The sequence below is a fragment of the Glossina fuscipes genome, unplaced genomic scaffold, assembly GCF_014805625.2.
Source record: "Glossina fuscipes isolate IAEA_lab_2018 unplaced genomic scaffold, Yale_Gfus_2 1, whole genome shotgun sequence".
In the NCBI taxonomy this organism is placed as follows: domain Eukaryota; kingdom Metazoa; phylum Arthropoda; class Insecta; order Diptera; family Glossinidae; genus Glossina; species Glossina fuscipes.
The window spans coordinates 17639214-17663041 of NW_023998415.1; the positions used below are offsets into that span (position 1 = coordinate 17639214).

Sequence of the window (23828 nt, forward strand, 5' to 3'; positions counted from 1 at the left end):
AAAAAATTTTTTTCTTTCTCTCCGCCGAAAAACGAAAGCACAACAAGAATCTATTTTTAATAATTGTTGATGATAGAACAGGCATAACAATGAAAACAAAAACAACAATAAAATCTCTCTTAAGAAACATATGTATTTCATAGATGTTTATTTTTCTTTCTTTCCCTCAGCTATGTTTTATTTTATTTATTTATTTATTTTTTTTATTTTTGCTTTTTCGTTGCAAATAATACGACAACGATCGCGTTTAGTACAAGAGTACACGTTGATCACAACAGACAAAAAATTTTTAATATCAAAAACAAAAGAAAAACCGAAAAAACTACTACTATATATATATATATATATATATGTATATATGAAAATAGTATTCATTCAATTCAATAGTTGGATGGAGAAAATGCATTTTTGACCAAAAACAATTAAAATTTCTTCAAATCAATTAAGTTAAATAAATTTATTTTATTAATGTGAAATGAAAATATAATAAAAACAAACAAACATTTTTTTATATATATTCCAAATATTTTATAAAATATATGATAAAAAAAAAAAAAAAAAAATCTTTTACTTTTAAAATATTTAACAAATGATTCAGACATACAGACGTTAAAAAACACACAAAAATTCCGAAAAGCAAAAAAAATAAATAAAAAAAGAAACAAACTGAAACAATTTTTGCATATTTTCTTAAATATTTGGAAACAATCGTGCGCAACTCACAACTATATAAATCCGTCAAATAATGACTACACGCGGCATCAGACGTAAAAAGTCTACACTAACAGATTTAAAGATTGCGGTAGTCGGGGCGCCTGGTGTTGGTAAAAGCGGTACGTCGTTCTTCTTCTTTTCAAGTATTTTTATTCTTTATTGTTTTTGTTGTTGGCCTTTCCTTCTATATATATATATATATATATATATATATATATTCTTAAAATATGTGCATATGTTTTTCATTTCATGCAAATGAAATGTTTTTGCGAAAATACGCACATTCTTCCCCCTCTTAGACCTTTCCGAGTATTTTCATTAAAAAAAACGTAATGAATTAATAACTTTTGACATATAAATGATTGAAGAACATTAATATTGGCAAAAAGAAATCATCAAAAGAATTCATCAGCATCATTAACACGTCACGAGAATGCATTTTATTAAGTTCCTTAATAAGAAAGACATAACGAATAACGATATCAAGTGATAGTATCTTAGAGAAAGAAAGAGATAAAGAAAGAGAGGGAGAAAGAAGATATGTTAGATGATGTTAGAGATCTTAAGAAAAGATTATTTCCAATTAACGTTTGAATATCGCCAATCGAATGAGGAACGCGGAGTATGTACGCCTTAACAGCCTTAAGTTACGATTGGAAACATTTGCCAGTGAAGCCTCGATAATTATTTGTTAACTATTTATATCGGGTGAATAATGTAATCATAACCGAAGGATAAATTATTCCACAGGCTAATACTACAGAGTAGGGCAGACAGATCCAATTAATTTGAGATAGTGCGCTGATGTTGACCTCGTGCGACCTCAGGCCATGAATTTGTTAAGTAATGGATATCAAGCACCGTGACTCGCACCTAGATTCATAGATCGACTAGAAGTTGTGCGCGTTTTGAACTTGAAAATTTCGAATTTTCAAAATTTATTCAAGTCGGTTAAACATTCAAACATTCAAAGCATGATGAAAAGCATTACAGTTCATCAGTTGCCTTGACTAATAAATTAATTGATTTTCAGAACTATTTCACACGTATTTTAAATTGAATACAAGTCTTTATTTCATTTTCCATGATGCAGAGTCATTTTATAGAAATTAAATTTCTTTTTATTACCATAGAAAAATTAATTTACTCAAACTTCTCTTTTTACACGAATTATCGTGTAAAAAAAAAAAAATGCTGATAATCATTACTAATATAAACAGATATTTTCTTCGATGCGAATTTTTATTTAATTCCATTAAGTAAAAGTTCTTAAGCTGGGCAGTTCTAAATGTTGTCTACAGTATAACTATAACGTGCGATTGTAAAGCTAAATACATTAACACGTTTATCCTTAAAAGAAAATACATTTTTTGTTTTTCATCCACCATTTACGCCTGATTTACAATTAATTTAAATCAAATATCTTACTACACTGGCCTCTAACAAGATGCATACATACATGGGAGCAATGAATTGTGATCGAGTTTGAATATTTTACATATTCTTAAAGACCTGTATTCGCTCTCAAGAAAATGATGAAATGATTATTTGAATAGAATGATTTTTTCGAGCACTGCAAGCATTTCTTTGACATCAGTTAACAGATCACGAATACATTTTCCATATACATTGTACTTTATTATGTTGTTGCCTTCTTCGGAATCGTTTACATCCGCAGACATAATAATAAACACTTGCAATGCAAATATTAATTAAATTTTGTCATTCCATTGTCAGCCAGCTTCAGTTAATTTATATATCTTTTAACAGCAAATTTTGTTATTGAAATTTTTAAACCGAAAATGAATTCTTATTACATTTGCTTCGGTGTTCTTCGCTTCAGACTTTCTGAATTTGTACAGTGTTACTTAAAAAATACTTAAGAGAGCTTCTTAACCGATCGAACAAGTGAAAGTTAATACATCAAGGTCACCGATATCGTACAACCTTTCAGTTTAAGCGTCGATTTTTATTTTAATTCTATTATTTATCTATCCATATATTATTATTATTATTATTATTATTATTATTATTATTTAATTGTTTCCATGCGTGTTTGCAAAAATTTTTATCGGTGACTTCTACGGGGCAAAAATGATAAAGAAATGGGAAATACTCGTGCAGAAACGATTGAATTCGATGATACACAGGCATCATCACTTGTTCAGATCGGTGCAGGATGGCTTTTGACTGGCAAGCATGATGAGTAAGTGCGAAAATGGGTCGGTGAGTGGAACGCTGCCAAACAAATATAAGTCCATTCGAGACGAAATCGTCATATTGCCAGAACTATGGTAAAATGTTGTAGAAATATTTTGATTGACTATACATTGTATCAGTTTTTCTCAATAAATGCCTTTTTCAAATGAAAAAGTGATTAAAATTTTTGCAAATACCTATTATATCGCTTTCGCTTTGCCTTTTATTTCTTTACCTTGACCCGAACACTGAATATAGATTATTTTTATCGTTTCATTTCATCTATACCTTGGATATATAGAATTTACAAACATATATATATATATATATATATATATATCTTATATATATATATATCTTATAGATATATATATCTTATATATATATTTTATATATATATCTTATATATATATATACATATATATATATATATATATATATACTACGTTTGCCCATTTCTTACGAATTCACTTTCCTCTTTCTTGTATGAGAATTCTTGAAGCTATCGAATAATTGCAATTAAAAAGTAAAGGAGCTTTAGGAAAGAATCGAAAGTTTTACTATATCTATCTTGCAATTCACATTTATTGGGCAGCACTAAAATATTTTATTCTAAAATTGCTTTACCGATCAGGTAAATGACCGATACCTTCAAAATAGTGCCTATGCAATGCTGAGTTTACAACGTGAACAACACCTTATTTAAACTGGGTATGTCTATATATCTGTCTGTCTCTGTATAAGCTCAATATTATTTTGATTACCTATGGTTACGATCGGCATTGACAATTGAGAGGCAATGAAAAGCTTCGCCTCAAGTCAGTTAAACATTCGCACATAAACTCTTTTTCTATATATGTTCTAACATTTCCTTGCTTTTTGATTTTAATATATGTATATATATATATTATATATATATTTGTTTTGTCTTTTTTATTTATCTATTTATTTATTTATTTTTTTCATTTTAAATTTGCGTTTAATATAAATATTTTTAAATGCGTCTTCCTCTTAATTTGTTTATAATTAAATCATTTCGGTTTTCATTATCAGTTTCCACCTGTTTACAGAATTTGCTCGCATTTACACGGACGCACACACACACACACACACACACACACACATACACATGTATATATATATTTGTGGTTCTATTTAGAATACATAAATTAGTTCGACTACAGCTTCGGAGCTCAGCTATTAAATTCGAAATATTATTAAAAATATTTTTTTAAATTTTATAACTTATTTTTATTTCCTTTTCTAATTTTTTCTATTCGCGCAAATCATTTCTGAAAATGATATATTATATGTAAAGGCATTACAATCTCATATCATGTCCTCAATCAAGAAAGACAACAACACTAAAAAATGAGTAAAAGAATTTTATTCGATTTAACGAAAATAATTGATGCTCAACATATCAAGTTTCAACTGTCCAGAGTTGAGAGTACAACTGCGTGCCAAACAGTGTAATCCTTAAACTGTACTTGCAGACGGGTTGCGTAAATGTTTTAAACAAATTTCACAATAATGTCGAAGAACTTGAGGTAGACCCAATCGATTGCGTATTATTTTCCAAATCGATCTAAATTTGTCTGTCCATCGGTTCGTCCGATGTCTACCCATGTAATTTTACGTTCAACATACAGACCGCAATTCAATTTACTAGAAGAACATATTTTGGCTCAGGGACAAATAGCATTGAAAATAATTCATCCCAGACCATCCTTTCCAACGTCTTGTTTTAAAAAGTCATTTTACAAATAACTATATTAAATCAAATTGTGTAGGGTATTTAATGGTTATTCTTGTTCTTTTTAAAGTTGTCGAATCGCTTCAGCTAATAGCGGACGAGTTACGTCGATTATAACTTTGATAATTCTTTTAATAGGCGGTAATTAAGCAGCTGGACGAGAGTACACGATTGAACCGACCCAAATGAAGAACTTTATATGTTACATGTGGTTGGTGTCTTTGATATTAAAAACTTCGCAATAAAATGAGTGGACTTTTATCCTTCAAAAACATTAATAGCGATAAAGGTAGATAGATAGAGAGATAGATAGATAGATAGAAATAGGAATAGAGGGAGATAGAGGGATAGAAAAAGAAAGAAAGATAGAAAGATAGAGGGTGAGAGAGAGAGAGAGAGAGAGAGAGAGAGAGAGAGAGAGATGGGGATAGAGATCGATAGAGTAGAGATAGATAGGGTAAAGATAGATAGGGTAGAGAGAGATAGTGATAGAGATAGATAAATAGACAGCTAGAGACAGAGAAACAGAGATAGCTAGATAGAGAGAGAAAAATAGAGGGATAGATAGGTAAATGGTGTGAGAAAGAGAGGGGAGGAAGCGGGAGGTATTCAAAAATTTACATCGTCAGCATTTAGAATTTTACATGTATTTTAATATTTTTGGTCGATTTAATTTCGTTTTGACCAAATTCGTAGCATAACACATCCATTTGTGACAAGTACTTGTGGATGATAACTTATTGCTCCGATTGCTACAATAAAACGGCACACATTGTAGTGAATAAGAACCGATTGAAAATTTACTAGAATTAAAAAAATTGCGCTTTGGGTGAGCCATGGCTCCAATGTCAGTTAATGCTATTTTGGAGTTATTACTAATAAAACTACCCAGTTGTGTTAGTTGAAAAAATTGAAACAATTCATAATATATATGAACAATGTAATTAATCCAATGTACATCATGTTCCCTCCTCCTTCAGAGCTTTACTTTGAATCGAACTTTTCTCAGCTGACGCGGAATTCAAGCATGGCCTTTACGGTCTTTCACGTTACATTGGCATACATTTTCCATTTCAAATAGATATGAAGACATATGTCGAAATGAGTCAGATTAGATAAAAGTAGATCCCGCCATTGAAATAGGAGTCATTACGTTTTTTTATATGCCAATTTCTTGAGTTAGCCTTTTCGAAATGCTCGACTGTTTTCGAAAATATATTTTTCAGCTTGTTGTTGACCGCAGTGGTATCTGATCTTTCTCAACATCACCTTAAATAATTTCAAGTCAATTTTGTAACAAAAGCATATACATACTATTGAAGCATGTTTTTGTGTTTTAGGTGAAGGCATGCTTGACATTCCGTGCACGAAGCCTACGCATACCCTACAATAAAACAACAAAAACGTGTAAAAACATTATAGTCGGGCAAGACTGACAATTACATGATACTCTACACTAGTTCGCCTAGTACAGTTATTCACCAAAAATGATATATTATTTTCACGCAAAGGTGTACTTTTCATGGAAGCCCAAATATCCAAGGACGCCGTAAACATCACATGACTTGTTCAAGATGTAACAAACTCAGTTAACTGCCCAAAAATGTTATTATTGTTTTCCGAGTTCATCGTAAAAAATTAGAAACTATTTTCTTTTCTCTTCATATAAGCGCATGCTTTAGGCGATAATCCTGACAGATGTTAGGTTTAAAAAAAATAGCCCTACTTGATTCAAATTCCGTACCGTTAATTTTTTTGCTAATTTTGCTGCTATTTTGGACCAATTTTCGTCATTAAATATTAAAAATTAATTTATTTACTCACTTACAGGACTCTGGATGTTTATGAGAAATCCTATATGGGGCGGGGTCCAAGAAATATATCGCTCACTACCATGAGCCAATTCTCATTGTAAAACGTTAACAATTAGGCCTTTTTAGCATATTAAGGGGCAAGGGATATCTTGAAAGTCGTTATATCACAGTGGTATGAAAAAAATTAACCTACGCGTTCCAAATTCGGGAAGATTGATTTTTTTATCAATTTACTATTATATTTCAATTTTCACTATGAAATGTTGAAAATTAGACATGTCCGCCATATAAAGATTCAGTTTTCGTAGCAGCGCTTATATAAGAGTGGATTCAAAAAATTACTTCAGCTAAAGCAAATTTTCAAATCAATTTAGAATGTCCAAATACTATTATTTAGTGATCTTTGTCGAGAAATTCAAAAAATTGCAATCTTTTTCTATATAAAGAGTTGGAGGAGCGGTCGAAAAAATCGATTTTCAAAAGGAGTTCGTCCTCCGCTCAAAAATATCAGAGTAACAAAATTCATCAAATATTGCGATGTATAGGTGTGGACGCAAAAGTGAATGGACCGATGGACAGACAAGCTGCAAATCACTTTCTGAATTGATCGGTATAATAAACGTAGGGTCAAATACCGAGTGCGGCTCAACATTCTATTTCTTATCCTCAACTATTTTTTATATTATTTGTGTATATAATATAAAGAAATAATATATACATACACATATATCACATATATTTTAATACGACTTTCTATTGGAAACACTTTTCATCCTTTTTTCGTAAATTTATTAAGCAGTAAGTAATAGGCAAAAAAAAAAAAAAAAATAAGTGAATAAAATATTGGGAGTGCAAAGCTTTCGACTCCTTAGGCTTCTAATACTGTTATAGGCTATCAAAAAGGGGAGTTTCAAAAAATACTTTTACATATGGGCGTAACTTTTTTTTGTCCCAATTGAGAGAATCCTACTTAGAGATCTTGGGTTTTCTTTTTTTTTTTTCTGCTTTTTCGAGATCTTTTCAGAATTTGATTGAAACGAGGTACGGAGATTATGTATGCATTTGATAATTAATGTATACAGAATGAACAAGTTAAAATACCGTCCTCTCGCTGATGATTGTAAAGACCAGAGAATGAACTCTTCTGCATGTCCGAGAAGGAAAGTGAAACTGTTATTGTCACAAATAACTGCACGACATATGTAATTCGTCACATTACAGCAAAACTGCAAAATCATGATAAGAAGGTGAATAATGTATGAAAAAAAAAAATAAATAAATAAATAAAAGAACAAGCAACAACAACGACAACAAAAAAATTCACATATATAGTAAATCAGGTGTTTTGCTTTTTTCAAACACCATTTGTTTACAGCCGAGACATATTATTTCGTTTCTACCCTGTCTACCCTCTGTCTTTACCGTACACAGTTAGTTAGTTAGTTAGTATATATATATATATATATATATGTTAGGCAATGCAATGTGTATAAATATATATATATATATAATAATATCTTCTCTTATATAATATGAAATAAAAATACACATATATATACAAAATAAGAAAGCAACAAAAACTTTAAATAGAATAAAAATTTGTTTATTTTACATGACACGCAATTTTAAGGTGCAGTCGTTTATGTTTATATATATATATATATATATATATATTTGTGTTGCTCCAGCAATGAGAAGGTAAGGAAGGACTTTTGCTCATTCGTTTTGTTTGTTTTTAAAGTAATCTATTGCTATGGTTTTTGATGTTGACGAGCTTAATGGCATTATTATTTGTTGTTTGTGTGCGCGTAGGGAGAAATAAAGTATGAACAAATTTTATAGATATATATATATATATATATATATATATATGTGTGTGTACGTACATTTTTCCCTTTCTTTGTACAAAAAAAATTCTGCATTTTTTCAGTTCAGTACATTTTTAGAATTTTGTAATTGACCTGAATTTCCTTTTCTTCTATTCAACTAAATTATGTGTTTTAGATTCAGGTCAGAAATCACGCAATTCGTTTATACAGAACAGAGAATTTCATACATTCATACCATCATCCATATATTTATATATATATATATATATATATACCTGTTGGGGGTTAAATTTAGCGCCATATGCTATAAAAATATGCATACATCACATTTTTAATGCATTAACGTAAGTTTTTTTTTTTGTTTTTATTTTTTTTTTTTTTCAATTTTTTTCATTTTTATTTTCAGCTTTAATTGTGCGTTTTTTAACGAAGAGATATATCGGCGAATATGATCATCAGACTGGTAAGTAAAATTTTGTTATATAAATTTCAAAAAATAAAAGACAAAAACACCTTACACCAGAGATAATTAAAATGTAGTTCGCTTGCAGATAATTAATTAAATAAAATTTAAAACTTATTTATTTATTTACTTTAAAGAAACATTTGATTTTTTGCTATAATAAAAGCATTGGAAAGGTTAAGGCGAAAAGTACGCGAATTCACCGAGCAGATAACAATGGAAAAGAGGAGTAAGATTATAATCTTGCTTTTAAGAAGCAATGCATGGCAATACCAAGGATTGAATATTTTATATAATATCAGTTAATTCCTTATAGAGTTTACGAAGTGCATTTCATTTGAAACATTACTTTCATATATGTTGTCGGTCTTGTGAAAGCAAGTACAGATCATAGGACGGAAGGTGTACGAGTCGCGTTGAATACAGTAATATATTCAAGTCCTCAAATGTTTATAAAAAATCATCATCATTATCATCAACTAATAAAGCGATATTTTTTTTCTTTTTTTTCTTCTTGAAAACGTTTGATTAAAAGGAGATTAAGGAGATTCTTGCCAATCATGTGCGAGTTGTTGGTTAGGCTTCTTTGCTAATTTGCAAACGATTTACAAATCTGACAAGTCTGCTAAGAAGGAATTCAAAGACATATATGAATGGACTCAGCGGATGCACGAGAGATAGACAGACAGACAGACAGAAATGTAAATATGTCTAAATGTCAACGCTTATAGCGCTGCCAGTTAGATAGATGTTGCGTATCAGAATAAGTCTTAGCCATTAATCGCATGCTTGGCTATCCATCCTGCGAAAGAAGTAAGTCATTTGTAATACCCAAAGGCATCAAGTAGGTTACCAAGTAGAGCGCTGCATGTTATTCTGTTTTGAAGCGAAATAAATAAACAAATTATATCCGGTCGTAATCGAATCTTTTATACCCATCTTTTATACCCGTTAACCTAAAAAGGACAAAAAAAGTAAATGTACTAAAATTTCATGCTCTATAACGTGTAATGGGCGCGAGTGATTTTTTTTTTTAATTTTGAAAATAAAGGCTTTCATTCCATAGGCGTGGTACGCGTGTATTTTGAAAAGTTTCGGTCACTTATAAAGACGTTTGCAAATTTGTGGGCGATTTGTAGGCGGGCGAGAATATTTACCACAAATACTACATAGTTGGTCAGGCGGAGAGATGGACATACGAACAGATCGACATGTTTAAGTGCATGCCACACTTGAAACTGTCTAAGAATTTATACACTTTATGAGGTTTTTGAAACTTGTTTCTGCGCGTTCTAGAGGTATTGAAAAAAATATTCAATTTTGCTACAATTGTATTATATTGGGTAGGCATGGTAAGTTTTTTCCGTTTTTCCACAAGTAATACAGCCTCGCCCATTAAATATTTGCTATGATGAAGAAACCAATTTTTTATTCCGTTTGAAAAGTGGTTGTGCTCCCAGTTTATGTGGTACTGTAGGCGTGTCCTTCCACCGATTTAGACCATTTTAAAGATTAATTAATTAAAGAACTTCCAAATGTTTCTACCACATTTGAAGTCGACAGCTTCACTTCCGCGGCCAGGAGAATGTTCACAACAGATATTATACGGACGGACGGACGGACAGACGGGCATTCTTAAATCAATTCAGAAACTCATGTTGATCAAGAATATATTCGTATATATGCTTTGTGTGGTCACTGATGCGTCGTTGCAAAGATTTTGAAAAAATGATTATAGTGTAGGGTGTTTTATCATAGTTGTTTAATATGTACTCTATATAAATAGAAGGATACGAAAATAAACAAAAAAAGAAAAAGAGATGAAGAATATTATAAGAAAATGTTTCGAATGGGAATGAGTCTGATGTGAGCATGTCTGTACGTCCATCTAACATATATTCCTTATGTATTTTTATTCGGAATATTAATGTATAAAAAGTTAGCAATAATACTCAAAACCCGCCTGAGTGGCCGAATCGGAGAAGAGTCTCGACTCGCGACTCAATGGTCGTGGGTGCAAATCTCAAGTGCAGTAGAGTTTTCAATAAAGCCGAAAGCCTTAGATGCTAGTGCTTTAAGACTTTAGTCTTAGAATTTATTCTCTGGCTAAAGTTATAATAATAATAATAATAATAATAATAATTAATACTCAAAATCTCGATTAAGGTGATAGGTATCCACTGTTCGTCTCAAGATGGCACATATAGTCTTTGTGCTTATTTTATAATTAACATTAACGTGTAAGTAAGTATTTACACCAACAAATCAACAAGCATTTCACAATCGAAAGTATTAACGGAACGAATGCGTTTACCGCTAAAACTTTTACTGAGAATTAAATTAAAGAAATGTGTGCGCGTACAGCAAGCACATATTATATCCACAACTATATGAATGTATGTATGTGTATGTTTTGTAGAGGGCATTTTCGATGTTATGACCGCATACTCTGCATTATTTTCCTATTGTTCTCTGCATTACTTGTAGCTTTACAGTTTTACTCAACGAATTGCATACATGCGCCCTTCATATATATGTGTATACATATTTTATATTATTTTCCTCTTCTTATTTTTTGCTATTCCAGAAAATCGATATAAACATGAAGCGTTGGTCGATGGGGAGCCAATTTTATTTGAAATATTAGATACATGTCCCAAGGTGAGCGTTGGTGATGATGATGTTGCGTTTATGGTGTTTGTGTGTCACCTATCTATTATTAATATTTGATTAATATTCAGTATGATGGTTAACCATATACCTATGTGCTAATTAATAATCAGTAAAGACTAATTCGTTATTGTTTTTGTGTTCTTTCCGTTTCCTATTTCATGCATTTCGCTAACTTTTCTGCATAAAAGATTTGCTTTCATAAAACTTTCCTGAAAGTTTGAGACATAAAAGCTGTTCGTGATGATAAACATGAAGTCAAGTTGAGGTTTAAGTCAAAATGTGCCCTAAACACACACTCACTTATACTCATTAAATTAAAAGTGTAATAAAATTTTGTTCTCGTTATCGCTCTCTCTCTCTCTCTCTCTCTCTCTCTCTCTATCTCTCTCTCTCTCTCTCGCCCAAATAATGAATATAAGGAAACATTGCAATTGGCTTTGGTCATATCACTGCACCGTTTTTTCCATTTACTTGAGTAATTTTTGCAGTATTTTCTCGCCTTATATCGAATTCTTGCAGTATATTTCCCCTCCAGTTTTACCTTTTTGCCTAACTTTTTCCCGTCTTATAATTATAATCCTTTGAGTATTTTCCCGATTTTGAGCGACCCTTGATATGATGATGAATTTCTCGACTTGGGTTAGAATTTTCGCTGCATTTGAACTACTTAGATTTAATCTTTTTCCTTAAGTTCTTTATATAGAACGTCATTATCGCTCGTTCGCCATAAAACGCATTTTTGCGGCATTCAATTATTTTCGTCTTTTTATACCTTTCACCACTTTCGGTACAGGATATATTAAGATAGCATGCGAAAGCATGTACCACCCACTCTTGATTATACCGATCGATTTAGAATCATAATTTAAATTGATTTAACCCTGTCTGTCCGTCTGTCCATCTCATGTCTGTCCAAGTATATTTGTTTTCAATTTACAGGTAGCAATTTTTGAGATATTTTGATACAATTTGATACAATGAAAATAGTTCGGATCGGTCCACTTTTTTGACTACTTCCCATAGAACGCCCCATTTTGAAAAGTCAAAAGGAAGAAAAATTGCAATTTTCAAAATTTCCCGACAAAAGTGGCTAAGTAATAATATTTCGGCTTTCTAAATTGGTGTGAAAGCTTTGGACCGTCTGGCGCAATTTTTGGAACCCCCTCTCATATAATGACAACTGAAGTTCTTTTGACAACCAGCTCTAATTTTCATAGCTTCATAATGAAAATCAGGCCCGGATCTTTGCCTAATAAGAATTTTCACGTAAATCGATCCAGAAAAGTCAAAATTTTAAAATGTTATCATGATATGAAACTTAACTCATAATAGTAAATTAATAAGAAGAACTTCACTGTACCAAATTTGAACAATCCACGCCTTTTTGTTGATCCTACCCCATATAAGGGTTTTTTTTGGAATTTCCTGTTTTTTAGGGTAGAAAAGTCTATGTTTTAATATATGATGATTGAAAATTAAGAATTGTGTTAGACACAATATCGCGTAGGGTATTTAATGGTTGAATTTGCCCGGCTATATTGTTCTTACATATTTTAATAATTACTTCATTTATAAGGATACATGTCCAAGCTCAGCTTCAGCTCATGTGTAAAATAAAAAGGTAAGTATCTAATTCAATAACTGCATCACAATTGCACATATATTCAATATTCCTATAACATAACATACACAAGCACATATAACATAGAAATGTTTTCATGTTTTTTTTTTTTTTTTTTCTTTACATCGAACGAATATTCCTTAGAGTAGTGAGATTGTATAGAATCAGTAAGTAAGTAAGTAAGTAAGTAACGATGTGCTTACACATCTGCTCATGTGAAGGACGTGAACTGCCATCCTAGGCTTTGTGATTATCTGAATGTACTGAGTGCAACAGATATTGCAAATGCTTAATGCATAATTAAATTGAGATCGGTCTTCGCAGCTTGAGAATTCTTCAAGGTCAAACTCAAGTATGGCATTAAGCGTAGAGAGAGAGAGAGAGAGAGAGAGAGAGAGAGAAAGACAAGAGTGTAAAGTTCGGTTTACCGCCATTGCAATGGAAAAGTTTCTAGCTTTTTTAAGTCTAACTACATAAGTCGTTCTCACATACTTTGACGAATGCCGTGCAATTTCTTCCGCTGATTTATTTTGACTAATTCACTTGATTTTTAAATATATCAACCCTGGGTGCATTTCTCTATCTAATTGTTTAGTCATCTTCTTTTTTGTTTGAGTGAAGCAGCAATTTGAATCAACATTCCATACAACGTTACAGAACGAGTCTGGTGCATAAAAATTTAGTAAAACTAAAGCTTATTGTCGCCAAATAGTTCTTCCGTTCGATGAAGAAAGGAAAAATTGCCATAAAAATGCGAGAAGCTTATAAAAAAAAGATGAATAAGAAGTCAAAAAACAAAAGAAAAACATACACATGTACATATATATATATATATATATATGTACACTTATATATATATGTATATATATGTACACTTTTATCCGCAGAACAAGAGTAACAACTGATTTGCCTGCAAAAGGGGTTGAGAAGAAGAGCTAAAGCAATATATGTTGTCATGGCATGATTCTACTAACACATTATAAGTTATAAAACACTTTTGGTTTTCTTCATCGTTACAACCTCACAACATTATAACTCTTACGTAATAATTTATTTCTTTTACGGATTTTCTCTTCATTTCCTTTTCACCTCGAATAATTCCTATACTGATGATGGCAACAATGATGATGATAATGATGATGATGATGATGATGATGATGGTAACGATGACGTCATATTTAGACAGATGATGAATTTCCTAATGCTAGTGAATTAGTACAATGGGCTGATGGCTTATTGTTGGTATACTCAATAACCGACCGCAATACCTTTAATTACATTCGTAAAGCAAAATGTGACCTACAAACGGATACACCATTGCAGCTGGTAGCCAATAAAGTGGATATGGTGCATTTACGGCAAGTTAGTCGCGATGAAGGTGAAATATTAGCCAAAGATTTTGAATGTAAATTTAGTGAAGTCTCGGCTGCCGATCATGTTGACCAAGTGGCCGATGTTTTCCATGAATTGTGCCGTGAAGTGTTAGCATCGAAACGGAAATCGAAACAAAGTCTATTAGAGCGTATGCTAGGCGGCTCGCGTCCTTATAATCGGGGGAAAAGTGACAGTAATTTACCTAAAGATTAGAGCGTGAAAGTGAACGAAAATTATTGAAATACAACTATATATATATATATATATATATATATATATATTAACTATATATATATAGTTAATTAAGTGTGTGTATGTGTGCTTGTTTATGTTAATGTTTATGCATACGTTTTATCCATAATCAGTTTTAATAAAAAATAAATCTTAAATAATTTTAAATAATTAATTTTCATAAGCATAAGAATCCAAACATATGAGGGAAATGCATGCCGCTTAACGTTAGTTCGGATTATATAACTATTTAGGTTTTCGGTGTCGAGGCGAGAGATATTCGTTTGATTTGTTTGAAATTTCTAGTCAGTCGTGCCAGATATCGAACGGCTTATGAATGATTAGTTGTTTCCTTCTTCCCACCCTCGATTTGTCACGAGTGCATGAAGGTTAAATCTCAAGTCTTAACCAAAACTCTCAAATTCGTACGCTACCCGTGTAGGCCCGAAAATTCAATCTCACTTTTTCCCGGTGCATATATAGAGCATAAAATAAATCCTAGACGATACTACGTTCTATGCATTCAATGCATTCAATGCATTCACTTAAACTACTTAAACTACTCAATTAGATGTCCATGTCTAGGCATAGATGAAAAAAATGGTGAGACAAGAACATTTAGATTCATAAGGGACTGAGACTCAGGCTCGATATGAATATATATAACCTGTAACTTATCATAAATATAATATGAAGTGTAATTATTGAGGACATCAAAGTTCTTACACTACAAGTCGACAAAAAGCTCGAAATCCTTTTTACATGGTTGTGGTCCAAAATGCATTCGTCATTCAATTTCCAACGATATATGATATGATTTTCTTTCAATCGCGTTCACACTTTAATATATTTTGATGATTTTTTTTATTTTTTTTTTTTTTTATTTGTTTTTTTATAAAAATTTATTGGAAAAAGAAATTTTTACAATCTTTTGAAAAAGATAAAAAGTTCAAGTAAAAGTTTTATATGAAAAGCTTTTTTTACATTTTTAAAGTTACACAAAAGCACAACTTTTAAAAAGCTCTCGAAGCTCAATTGCGAAAGATTTATTTAGCTTGAAGCGAATTCGAAACACATAATATTTAAAAAATCCTACAATTATATTATGTTAGTAAGGATAGCAAGGAGCGGGACAGCTCGTATATAAAATTTTTTATCTATTTAATCGAATTCTAAACAATCTTTTTAAGATTTTTTTTTTTTTTTTTTTTTAATTTTTTAGTGCTTCTTATATGCATAGACCTACAGATGGACTAGGGGCATTTAAGCATTTGATCTGACAAAATTGTTTTAGAATCTCTTAATGACAAACCCGTTAACGATAAGCGCTTACGCAAATATGATTATATCAAATGAATTAAAAATATGTCTACATATATATATATCTATATATATGTTTACTGATTTCTTTAGTTTTGAATTGCATGCATACTTGAATACTCGAAACGACATCAGTAACTTGGTACACTTTCCGTTTTCGAGCAGTGCAAACAAATAAATAACTTTCTCTCGTTTAAAGAAAAACGAGGTCTCCTTGCATTTTTCAAGCTTTCCTCTCTTAGTTGCCTGTTTTTCTTTGCTTCACAATTGACTAAAATTTTGAAAAAAAATCCAAGATTAGCCCCTCAATGTATGTAAGTGTTTTTTCGTTGATTTTTTTAAATGAAATGAATGGTTTCACAGCAAAAGAGTTAAGAGTTAAGAGAGCAACCAACGCAAGCTTTAATTGTTACAATTTTTATATAATAAGTCAATGTGTGTGCGTTTACGTATGTGAGTGTGTGGGTGTATGTGATTCTTTTAATTTTTACAGGCAGAGACATTTATAAATATCAACGGCAAGCATCAGCAGTGTGCACAATTCGCCATCCCTGCCTAACTACTCTAACAACACATACACACACACACACACACATATATATATATATATATATATACACCTTTTCTACCATTCTCCCTTGGGGTATTACCACTACGTATTACTTCTCGGGGATTGTATTAGTTCAATTTTTTAGATAGGACCTTACCAGATTATTTTATTGGGTTTTATTTCCTATGCTCTCCGCCCGCTGTTTTTCTACAGCGTCGCAGTTCGCGGAGCGTCTTCGTTACGAAACCATCTACGGTTATGCCCGGTCATTGTAACCAAACATGGTACGATTCGTTTTGCGGCTGTTCCGCGTCCTCCCTTACATCCATGTTAGGTCCGAACCTTTAGAGATACTTCCAAAACAAACCGTGACCGATCAGGAACTATGTTTAAAATGTGTGTGCATGTGCGTGTGTGTGTGTGTTATTTGAGTTGGAAAACCGTCGTCAGGCGCAGTACGAGGTCTTTAACCCGTTAAAAACCACCTAAACTCCTAGCCCCTACCCTGTACCCTATGACTGTTTAGGCATACCGGTACAGGGAGAATAGCTGTTCACGCACTACTTAAGAGTCTACCCGTTAACGCCGCTTGTTTTTTTTTTTTTTTGCTTTCTTATCGTGCAACATATTTGTCCAAAAGTTGTCGGGGAGAGGGAACTCTGCAATGTGTTTGTGTATGTATATGTTTGTGGGCAGATCTATTGCTTATGTGACTACCGCTGCTCAACAATCTGCATGGAATTTCGCTTGTGAGTCATTCAAGTCATTTTTCGAAACCCATGTCAATGCATTTTTCAATTTATTTACATTTAGTTCGAAAAGAGACAAATAACTATATGCTGCACGACGATCGATCGCCACTACAACCTAGATTTGGTCCCTGAAAACAAAAATGAAGCTCAACAATTTCGTTGATATAGACTGCGCATCAATAGTTTTGCATACGGAATTTATTGACTTCATTAAAGACAATATTTTCGCTCAGTGATGACAACGCAAGACAACAACGTAAGGAACCGATAGTAACACTGATATGTACTGCAGGATATGATATTGCGATGCAGATGATTATTGTCTTCTACAATACTCGTTTGTCAGTGCAATTTTATACGAAAATATTGTCAAATTTTTGAAGTCAAATAGGGATGAAATTTACATAAATTATTCGATTCACCGAATACAAGGCGTGTATTTAATAACTATGGCTTATCGCCAGCATATTCGTTTATAGTGGAAGTTTGCTAGTGAAAGTATTTGTTGCCCCTTCAGTTACCTGCGAAGATTTATGCTTATTATAACGTAAGTAAAGTAATTATGTGATATTAAATTTGAAAAACGATCGAGGAGTTGGCAAAGCGCGTTATCATGGCCCCATACCAATCAAGCATGGCTATTGCATTACTTTTATATGTGAAGCATATTACAATATAATGGAAATAAATTTTAACGAGAAAAATATCCTTTAATAAAAGCATTTTCATGCAAGCAATCAAAGCGTATACAACAGTACTGGCGAGCTGGCTTTTGTTGCCATACCGTATGAAATGTGTAAATGCTAAAATGTAATAATTTTAATTAATTGTGATTAATTTCCATGGCATATATTAAAACATGATGTTAATTTTTTTTTTTTTTTTTTTAGTTATTATTATTGCCGTATATTGTGATTGCTGTTGTTGTTATGTCGCATTTTTCTCTCTAATGGTTTTTAATAACATTTAGTTTAACACAACACAACAGGTGTTGAACTACACATTGAACGCCAAATACGATCAGCTATCACAGCATACATGATCATAACTATATATATATATATATATGTATATGTATATATAAATAATTAGAAAAAAAAAAATATTATGGAAACCACGCGATTCTTATTAAAACGAGACATTTTTTTCAAATTATAATAAATTAATAATTATTCTCCGGTTATATCAGTTATGCAGTTTTTAGTTTTTTTTTTACTTTAAATGCTTTTGATAATTTTCAAACATAATGGTTTTGAGGAAACGTTTTGTCCTACCTAAGTGATGTAATTAGTTTTATCGGATCTCTATAAAGTATAGTTTGTTTAAATCGTTTATTAAATACTTTATTATCATATATTTTTAGGCAATCTCTAATCAAGTAATCAAATGGAAATTTCAACAGGTCCATCTTGAAGAAAATTTTCTGTTTTTGCTTGGACTTTGTCATATTTGACATATGTAAATTAAGCGCAACGAACTTCGTTGGCCATTGAATGTGATGCAGTTTCAATGCTTAACAAGAACGAAATAAATTATTTAAATTATTCACATAGCGATAGGAAGGAAGGAAAGTCGCACAGTCTGAGCAGGCTATTCCAATATCCATGTCAAGCCCAAGCGAGAATTCAGAATCAGCTTTCCTAATTATTTCAGCAAAACTTATAAAAATTATATGAAAGGTGCCAAAGTGCCAGGGATAGCCAGAAAAGCTGATTGCTAATCTGCTACCTCCTCACGAAGCCAAATTTGATATTCAAAATTTGTAGAAAGAATTCGTGCTAGATGTATATGAAAAGTAACAACGAAAAGAAGAAGAAAAAAGCAATCCAGTACTACAGTCGTGAAGAATTTGAATACAATAACAGGAGTAATGTTAAGCAGAATGGAAAAAATGAAAAGAGAAATGTTTCAAATTTTATTGCATCGAGTATGAGCATGAGTGTTTTTTGCAGACGCAAATGGCAATACCAGCAATAACAGCAATAAGCCTCCGTGTATTGGTATATTGCTGTTGTGGCGCTGGCAACCGCAAGGTAAACAACAGAAGTTATATGCACAACGTATGCAGCATAAATGGATAATAGAAACGTTGCTGTTGCTAACAAAAATTGAATTATACTTTGAATGCGCGAGCGACGTCGTCTTAAATATTTTAGGTGGAGAAAATAATAAAGCGGTAAAAGTAAAAAATGCTGATTGCATACTATATAAATAACTAACTGGGCAAGTCTTCTTCTATCTGAAAGACAAATGACTAAATATGGTAAAAAAACTTGCTCTCTTGGGATGAGAAACATTCCCAAATATATTTGTGCTACGACTAACAACGACTTGTAACACAAAATAAAATTTCTGATGCTAGCAAAGAAATTGACTTATAACACAGAAGAATGGGCGACATTTTTTTATATGGCTTTGAGAATGAAAGCAAAACGTCATGTTTAGTGCCTGTTAAAGGCAAAGAAACTAGGAAACCAATTAAAGAGAATGGGGCAAGAGCCACAAAAACTATTATAAGAACTTGTACTTTGCGAAGTTATTAGGCCACTTAGTGTTAATGTTCATTTTCTGGTGCGCGATTCTTACTCAAATTTACGGATAACTATTCCCGAATAATATTTGTTTAGCCCCTTAAAAAGGAAACCTGAGCTTCTTGATATATTCATTGAATTTTAGAAAATGGTTAAGAACGAGCGTTCAACGACAATAGAAATTCAAAGAACGGACAACGGTTGTGTGTAGAAGCAGTAACTTTGAGCATTTCTTACGGAATAAGAAAGTGTTTCACCAAACAAACATGCCCGTATTTTCCAGAATAAAGCGGTATAGCAGAGAAAATAAATTAAATCTTGATAGAATGTGTGAGGTGTATGCTTATTGACAGCAGCCTTAATCATCGCTTTTGAGATGAAGCTGCCCATAGCCCTTAGCTGTGATGAAAAGAAATCTCCTGAAGAAATTCGGTCGGGCCGAGAATTTTTCGAAGCCCTCCTCTCTTACATATACGTAAAGAAAAACCAACAATTAAAAATCTTTTATGCAACATAACTTGTTTTCGATGATCCAAGCGGTATAGAGGATGCGATGTTATCAAACAACTCAGCCGAATGCTAAACCTGCCATGAAAAATGAGATCGTGATTTATTGCTGACAAATAATACGTGGGTAGTGAGAAGGGCGCGTTAAAAACAAAAAGAGACGAATATGGTAATGCCGCAAGGTAGAAGGCCAGATTGGTGTTTAACGATTTAGGGTAGGGTAGCATCTACAAACAGGCGTGGATGGTTCAAATTTGATACAATGAATTTTTTTTCTCAAATTACTATTGTGTTGCATCATCATGTATTAGAACTTAGACTTTTCTACCTGACAATTGGTCAATTTTCGTGAAAAATTCTATTAGGGTAGGATCCAAAATATAGGCCGCAATGGTCCAAATTAGATACAGTCAATTATATAAGCAATGAAAATTTTACCTTTTTGTCGCATGAACTTCGGCTTTCGTTATATGAGAGTAGGATCAGAAATTTCCCCAATTGGTTCGAAGTTTTCATACCAATTTAGAATGCCCAAAACACCTTTATCGAGAAATTTTAAAAAATTATAATTTTTTTCCATACAACAATTTTTCAGAATAGGGTGTTATTTGGGAACAATCGAAAAAGTAGACCAATCCGAACTATTTTCAGCAGCGTTCGTCCTTGGACCAAACCACGTCGCTGTATCAAACTGCATCGAAATATCTCAAAAATTACGGCTTGAACGCAAATCTACATGAACATGCATCGGACGGACAAACAGGCTTAGATCAATTCAGACTACGATTCTGAATCGGTCGGTATGATGAAAGTCTTTCTGAGTAGTGGGGTATAAAGATATGGTTAACGATCAGGATTGCCTTGAAAAATGTTACTGCGATTTTTCATTCTCGAAAATATTAATTTGTAAGTGGTTTGCTAACTTTAAGCAAAGCCATATGGACGCCAATGGCGCTGAATGCTCTGTTCGCCTGAATTCCTGAGCTGTTCCAAGCAAAAAAGAAAAAAAACGAAATCGTTTTGAAAGACGAAAAAGTTAAATTGCGTGAGATAATTGACACCCTAAAATTATCAAAAAGCCGTAGCCGTATGGACAATTTTGGATGTGCATTTGCATATGAGGAAGCTCTATTCGAAATGGATGCCACGTTTGCTCACTTTTCACTAAAAACAACAACCTATTGCAGCTATTTAGGCGAAATAAAAAGGAATTTTTCAAACACGATATGTGACAATGAATGAAATATGGCATAACCATTGTACTCGAGAATGAAATCAGAAGTCAGCCGATTGCGGCAAAACCCGTCCAAAGCAACCAAAAGGAAAAAATTTGACTGGGAAAGTTATGGTGTCGGTATTGTTGAGTGAGCAGGACATAGTCTATAATAAAAGTTATTTAGCGTTATGAGGGGCTTTCGAATAACGAAAATGTACCAAAAACGATGCGTTAGATCGGCGAATTATTGAGTGATGTGATATAGAACTCTTTACTAACGCTGCAACCAAATGTAGAAAGAAATCTATTAAGAATTCGGTTTCAACTGAGAAAATTTTTAAATGACTTTGCTTGAATTTTTCATTGCATATGCATGCATAATATGATCATATATATACAAGTAAATAAATATTATTTTTTTTATTAAATATTATCATAACATCAGCAATATTTATATTGATCGCATAGAGTCTTTTTATATGAACATTTTAATCAAATTTTTAGAAAACGCCGACAATAGCTTGCATAACGAAACTTCGCTAAATATGTCTGAGCGCAAGTGTCAATTTGTGTGCCTGTATGCTTATTTGCTTAAGTTTTCTATTAATTACTAATTAACATTAATATCTAACATAAATTTGTTCGTTCGTCTGTCTGTTTATCTTTAGGAATTTTGTCCGATGATAGGAAAAAACAACTTAATTTAAAGAAAAAAAAAAAAAAAAAAAAATTATTTCTACATATTCTCTTACATTTTATACCCTCTAATACTGATGATAAATATACATGAAGATCGTGCGGATGTCTACAACATCCAGAATGACTTCAATCAATTTAGCAATATTTTCCCAATCGATTTAAGGTTATCGATCTGTGCGCCCGATGTTAAGCCATCTATTTTCGTGTTGAACCCTTAGATCTCAATTTTCGAGATATCTCGATGAAATTTGGTACGCCAATATGTTTTAGATAAAGAACGAATCCTGTTGAAAACATGTTGATTGGAACAATTTGCACGATCGCTAACCATATATTGTTTAACTTTGCAAAAGACTTGCAATGAACGAATACTCTCTTTTTAATATGTTTCAATACAAATCGTTGAGAAATATGATAGTATATTGACCTAGTAAATACATGCCGAAAAATTGGATAGAATGAGATTATTTTTCGAACACACGTTCACTAGAATCCACTTCTTGCAAAAGATAAGCCTTTTTATGACAATGGCCGACAGTTTCTAATATTTTATAATGCGAATTGACATAAGATATCAATTTCATATATCTATCGTAACAATTTATCAAATTTTGTCAAATTATGACTATATTGATCTATTTTTTGACTCATTTTCATATATACATTTTCATGAAAAGCAGCCATTCATGTGAAGACAAGATGTGTATTTTTGAAGTCTCATAACAAAAGCATTATGCACCGTATGGTAGTCGGGGCAAGAGCGAAAAGGTAAGAAAAGTGGACGGGTCCAATTAATAGCTTTCGTCCTCAGATCATAGCATTTCAATGTACCAAATGTTAAATATGACGACCTGTAGATTGACAGACGGATAGACAAACAAACAGACAGATCGACAGATAGATCGATTTACAATAATTTGCTGAACGCCATCTGGCTGTTGTACACGTGCGCACAATCTCTATATGTATTCTGCACCACAAGTGATATTTTGGTATAAAAATCAAGTGCAGCTGACATTGGGGCTATGTGAGTTTAATGCCTGCCCTTCTTACATCAAAAAACCATTTTATAAAATTTTTAATTTCTCTCAATTCTTAATTTTAGATTACAATAGACGAGGTATTATAGGGTATTTGTTAATCGACTTTACCGGGCTTTAACTTATTTAATATTATGTGAGAACAGCTGGGAAAGGAATTTAGAATGAATTTATCGTAAATATTATGAATAATTTATTTCGCCAAATTCCATCTAATGATTCATTTTACATGCGGCTTTATCTAAATGAAGACAATTATGAATAGAGGCATCAAAAAAAAAAAAAAAAAAAAAAATTAAACAAAATAAGTAGAAATAGTTGTGTGTAAATATTTTCACTTTAAGAGTAATGTTAAATAAATAAATAAAGTCACTCTAAAAAAGTTGGGTATATATGTGTAGTTTTTTATTATGATGATGGCGAAATTATAAGTAATGGAGGTAGCAGTGGAAGTAAGGTGAGCGCTTAAAATGTTTGCAACTCGTTTTTCCCGTACTTTAAATGTTAGTTATCATATTGAATGGAAGCGTAAATACGAA

General features: G+C 32.0%; 1 protein-coding gene across 4 annotated transcripts; it reads left to right on the plus strand.

The window, feature by feature from the left end:
- Positions 1-628: 628 nt before the first annotated feature.
- On the plus strand, positions 629-17825 carry LOC119631697 (ras-related and estrogen-regulated growth inhibitor). 4 transcript variants are annotated; one of them, XM_038024133.1, is made up of 6 exons: positions 629-833; positions 8719-8775; positions 11363-11436; positions 14252-14447; positions 17185-17293; positions 17358-17825. In XM_038024133.1, exons 1-6 carry the CDS (start codon positions 746-748, stop codon positions 17374-17376), a joined length of 543 nt encoding a protein of 180 aa, XP_037880061.1. In that variant the 5' UTR covers positions 629-745; the 3' UTR covers positions 17377-17825. The 4 variants fall into 4 exon arrangements, with proteins under 4 accessions (XP_037880061.1, XP_037880060.1, XP_037880059.1 ...); XM_038024132.1 differs by having other exon boundaries at positions 14252-14431; XM_038024131.1 differs by having other exon boundaries at positions 14252-14431; positions 17185-17825.
- Positions 17826-23828: the final 6003 nt, after the last annotated feature.

Coding starts and splice junctions, on each gene's coding strand:
- LOC119631697 (XM_038024130.1), top strand. CDS start 746: ATGACTACACGCGGCATCAGACGTAAAAAGTCTACACTAACAGATTTA. Junction 834..8,718: donor GCCTGGTGTTGGTAAAAGCG/GTACGTCGTTCT, acceptor TTTTATTTTCAG/CTTTAATTGTGCGTTTTTTA. Junction 11,437..14,251: donor TATTAGATACATGTCCCAAG/GTGAGCGTTGGT, acceptor CGTCATATTTAG/ACAGATGATGAATTTCCTAA.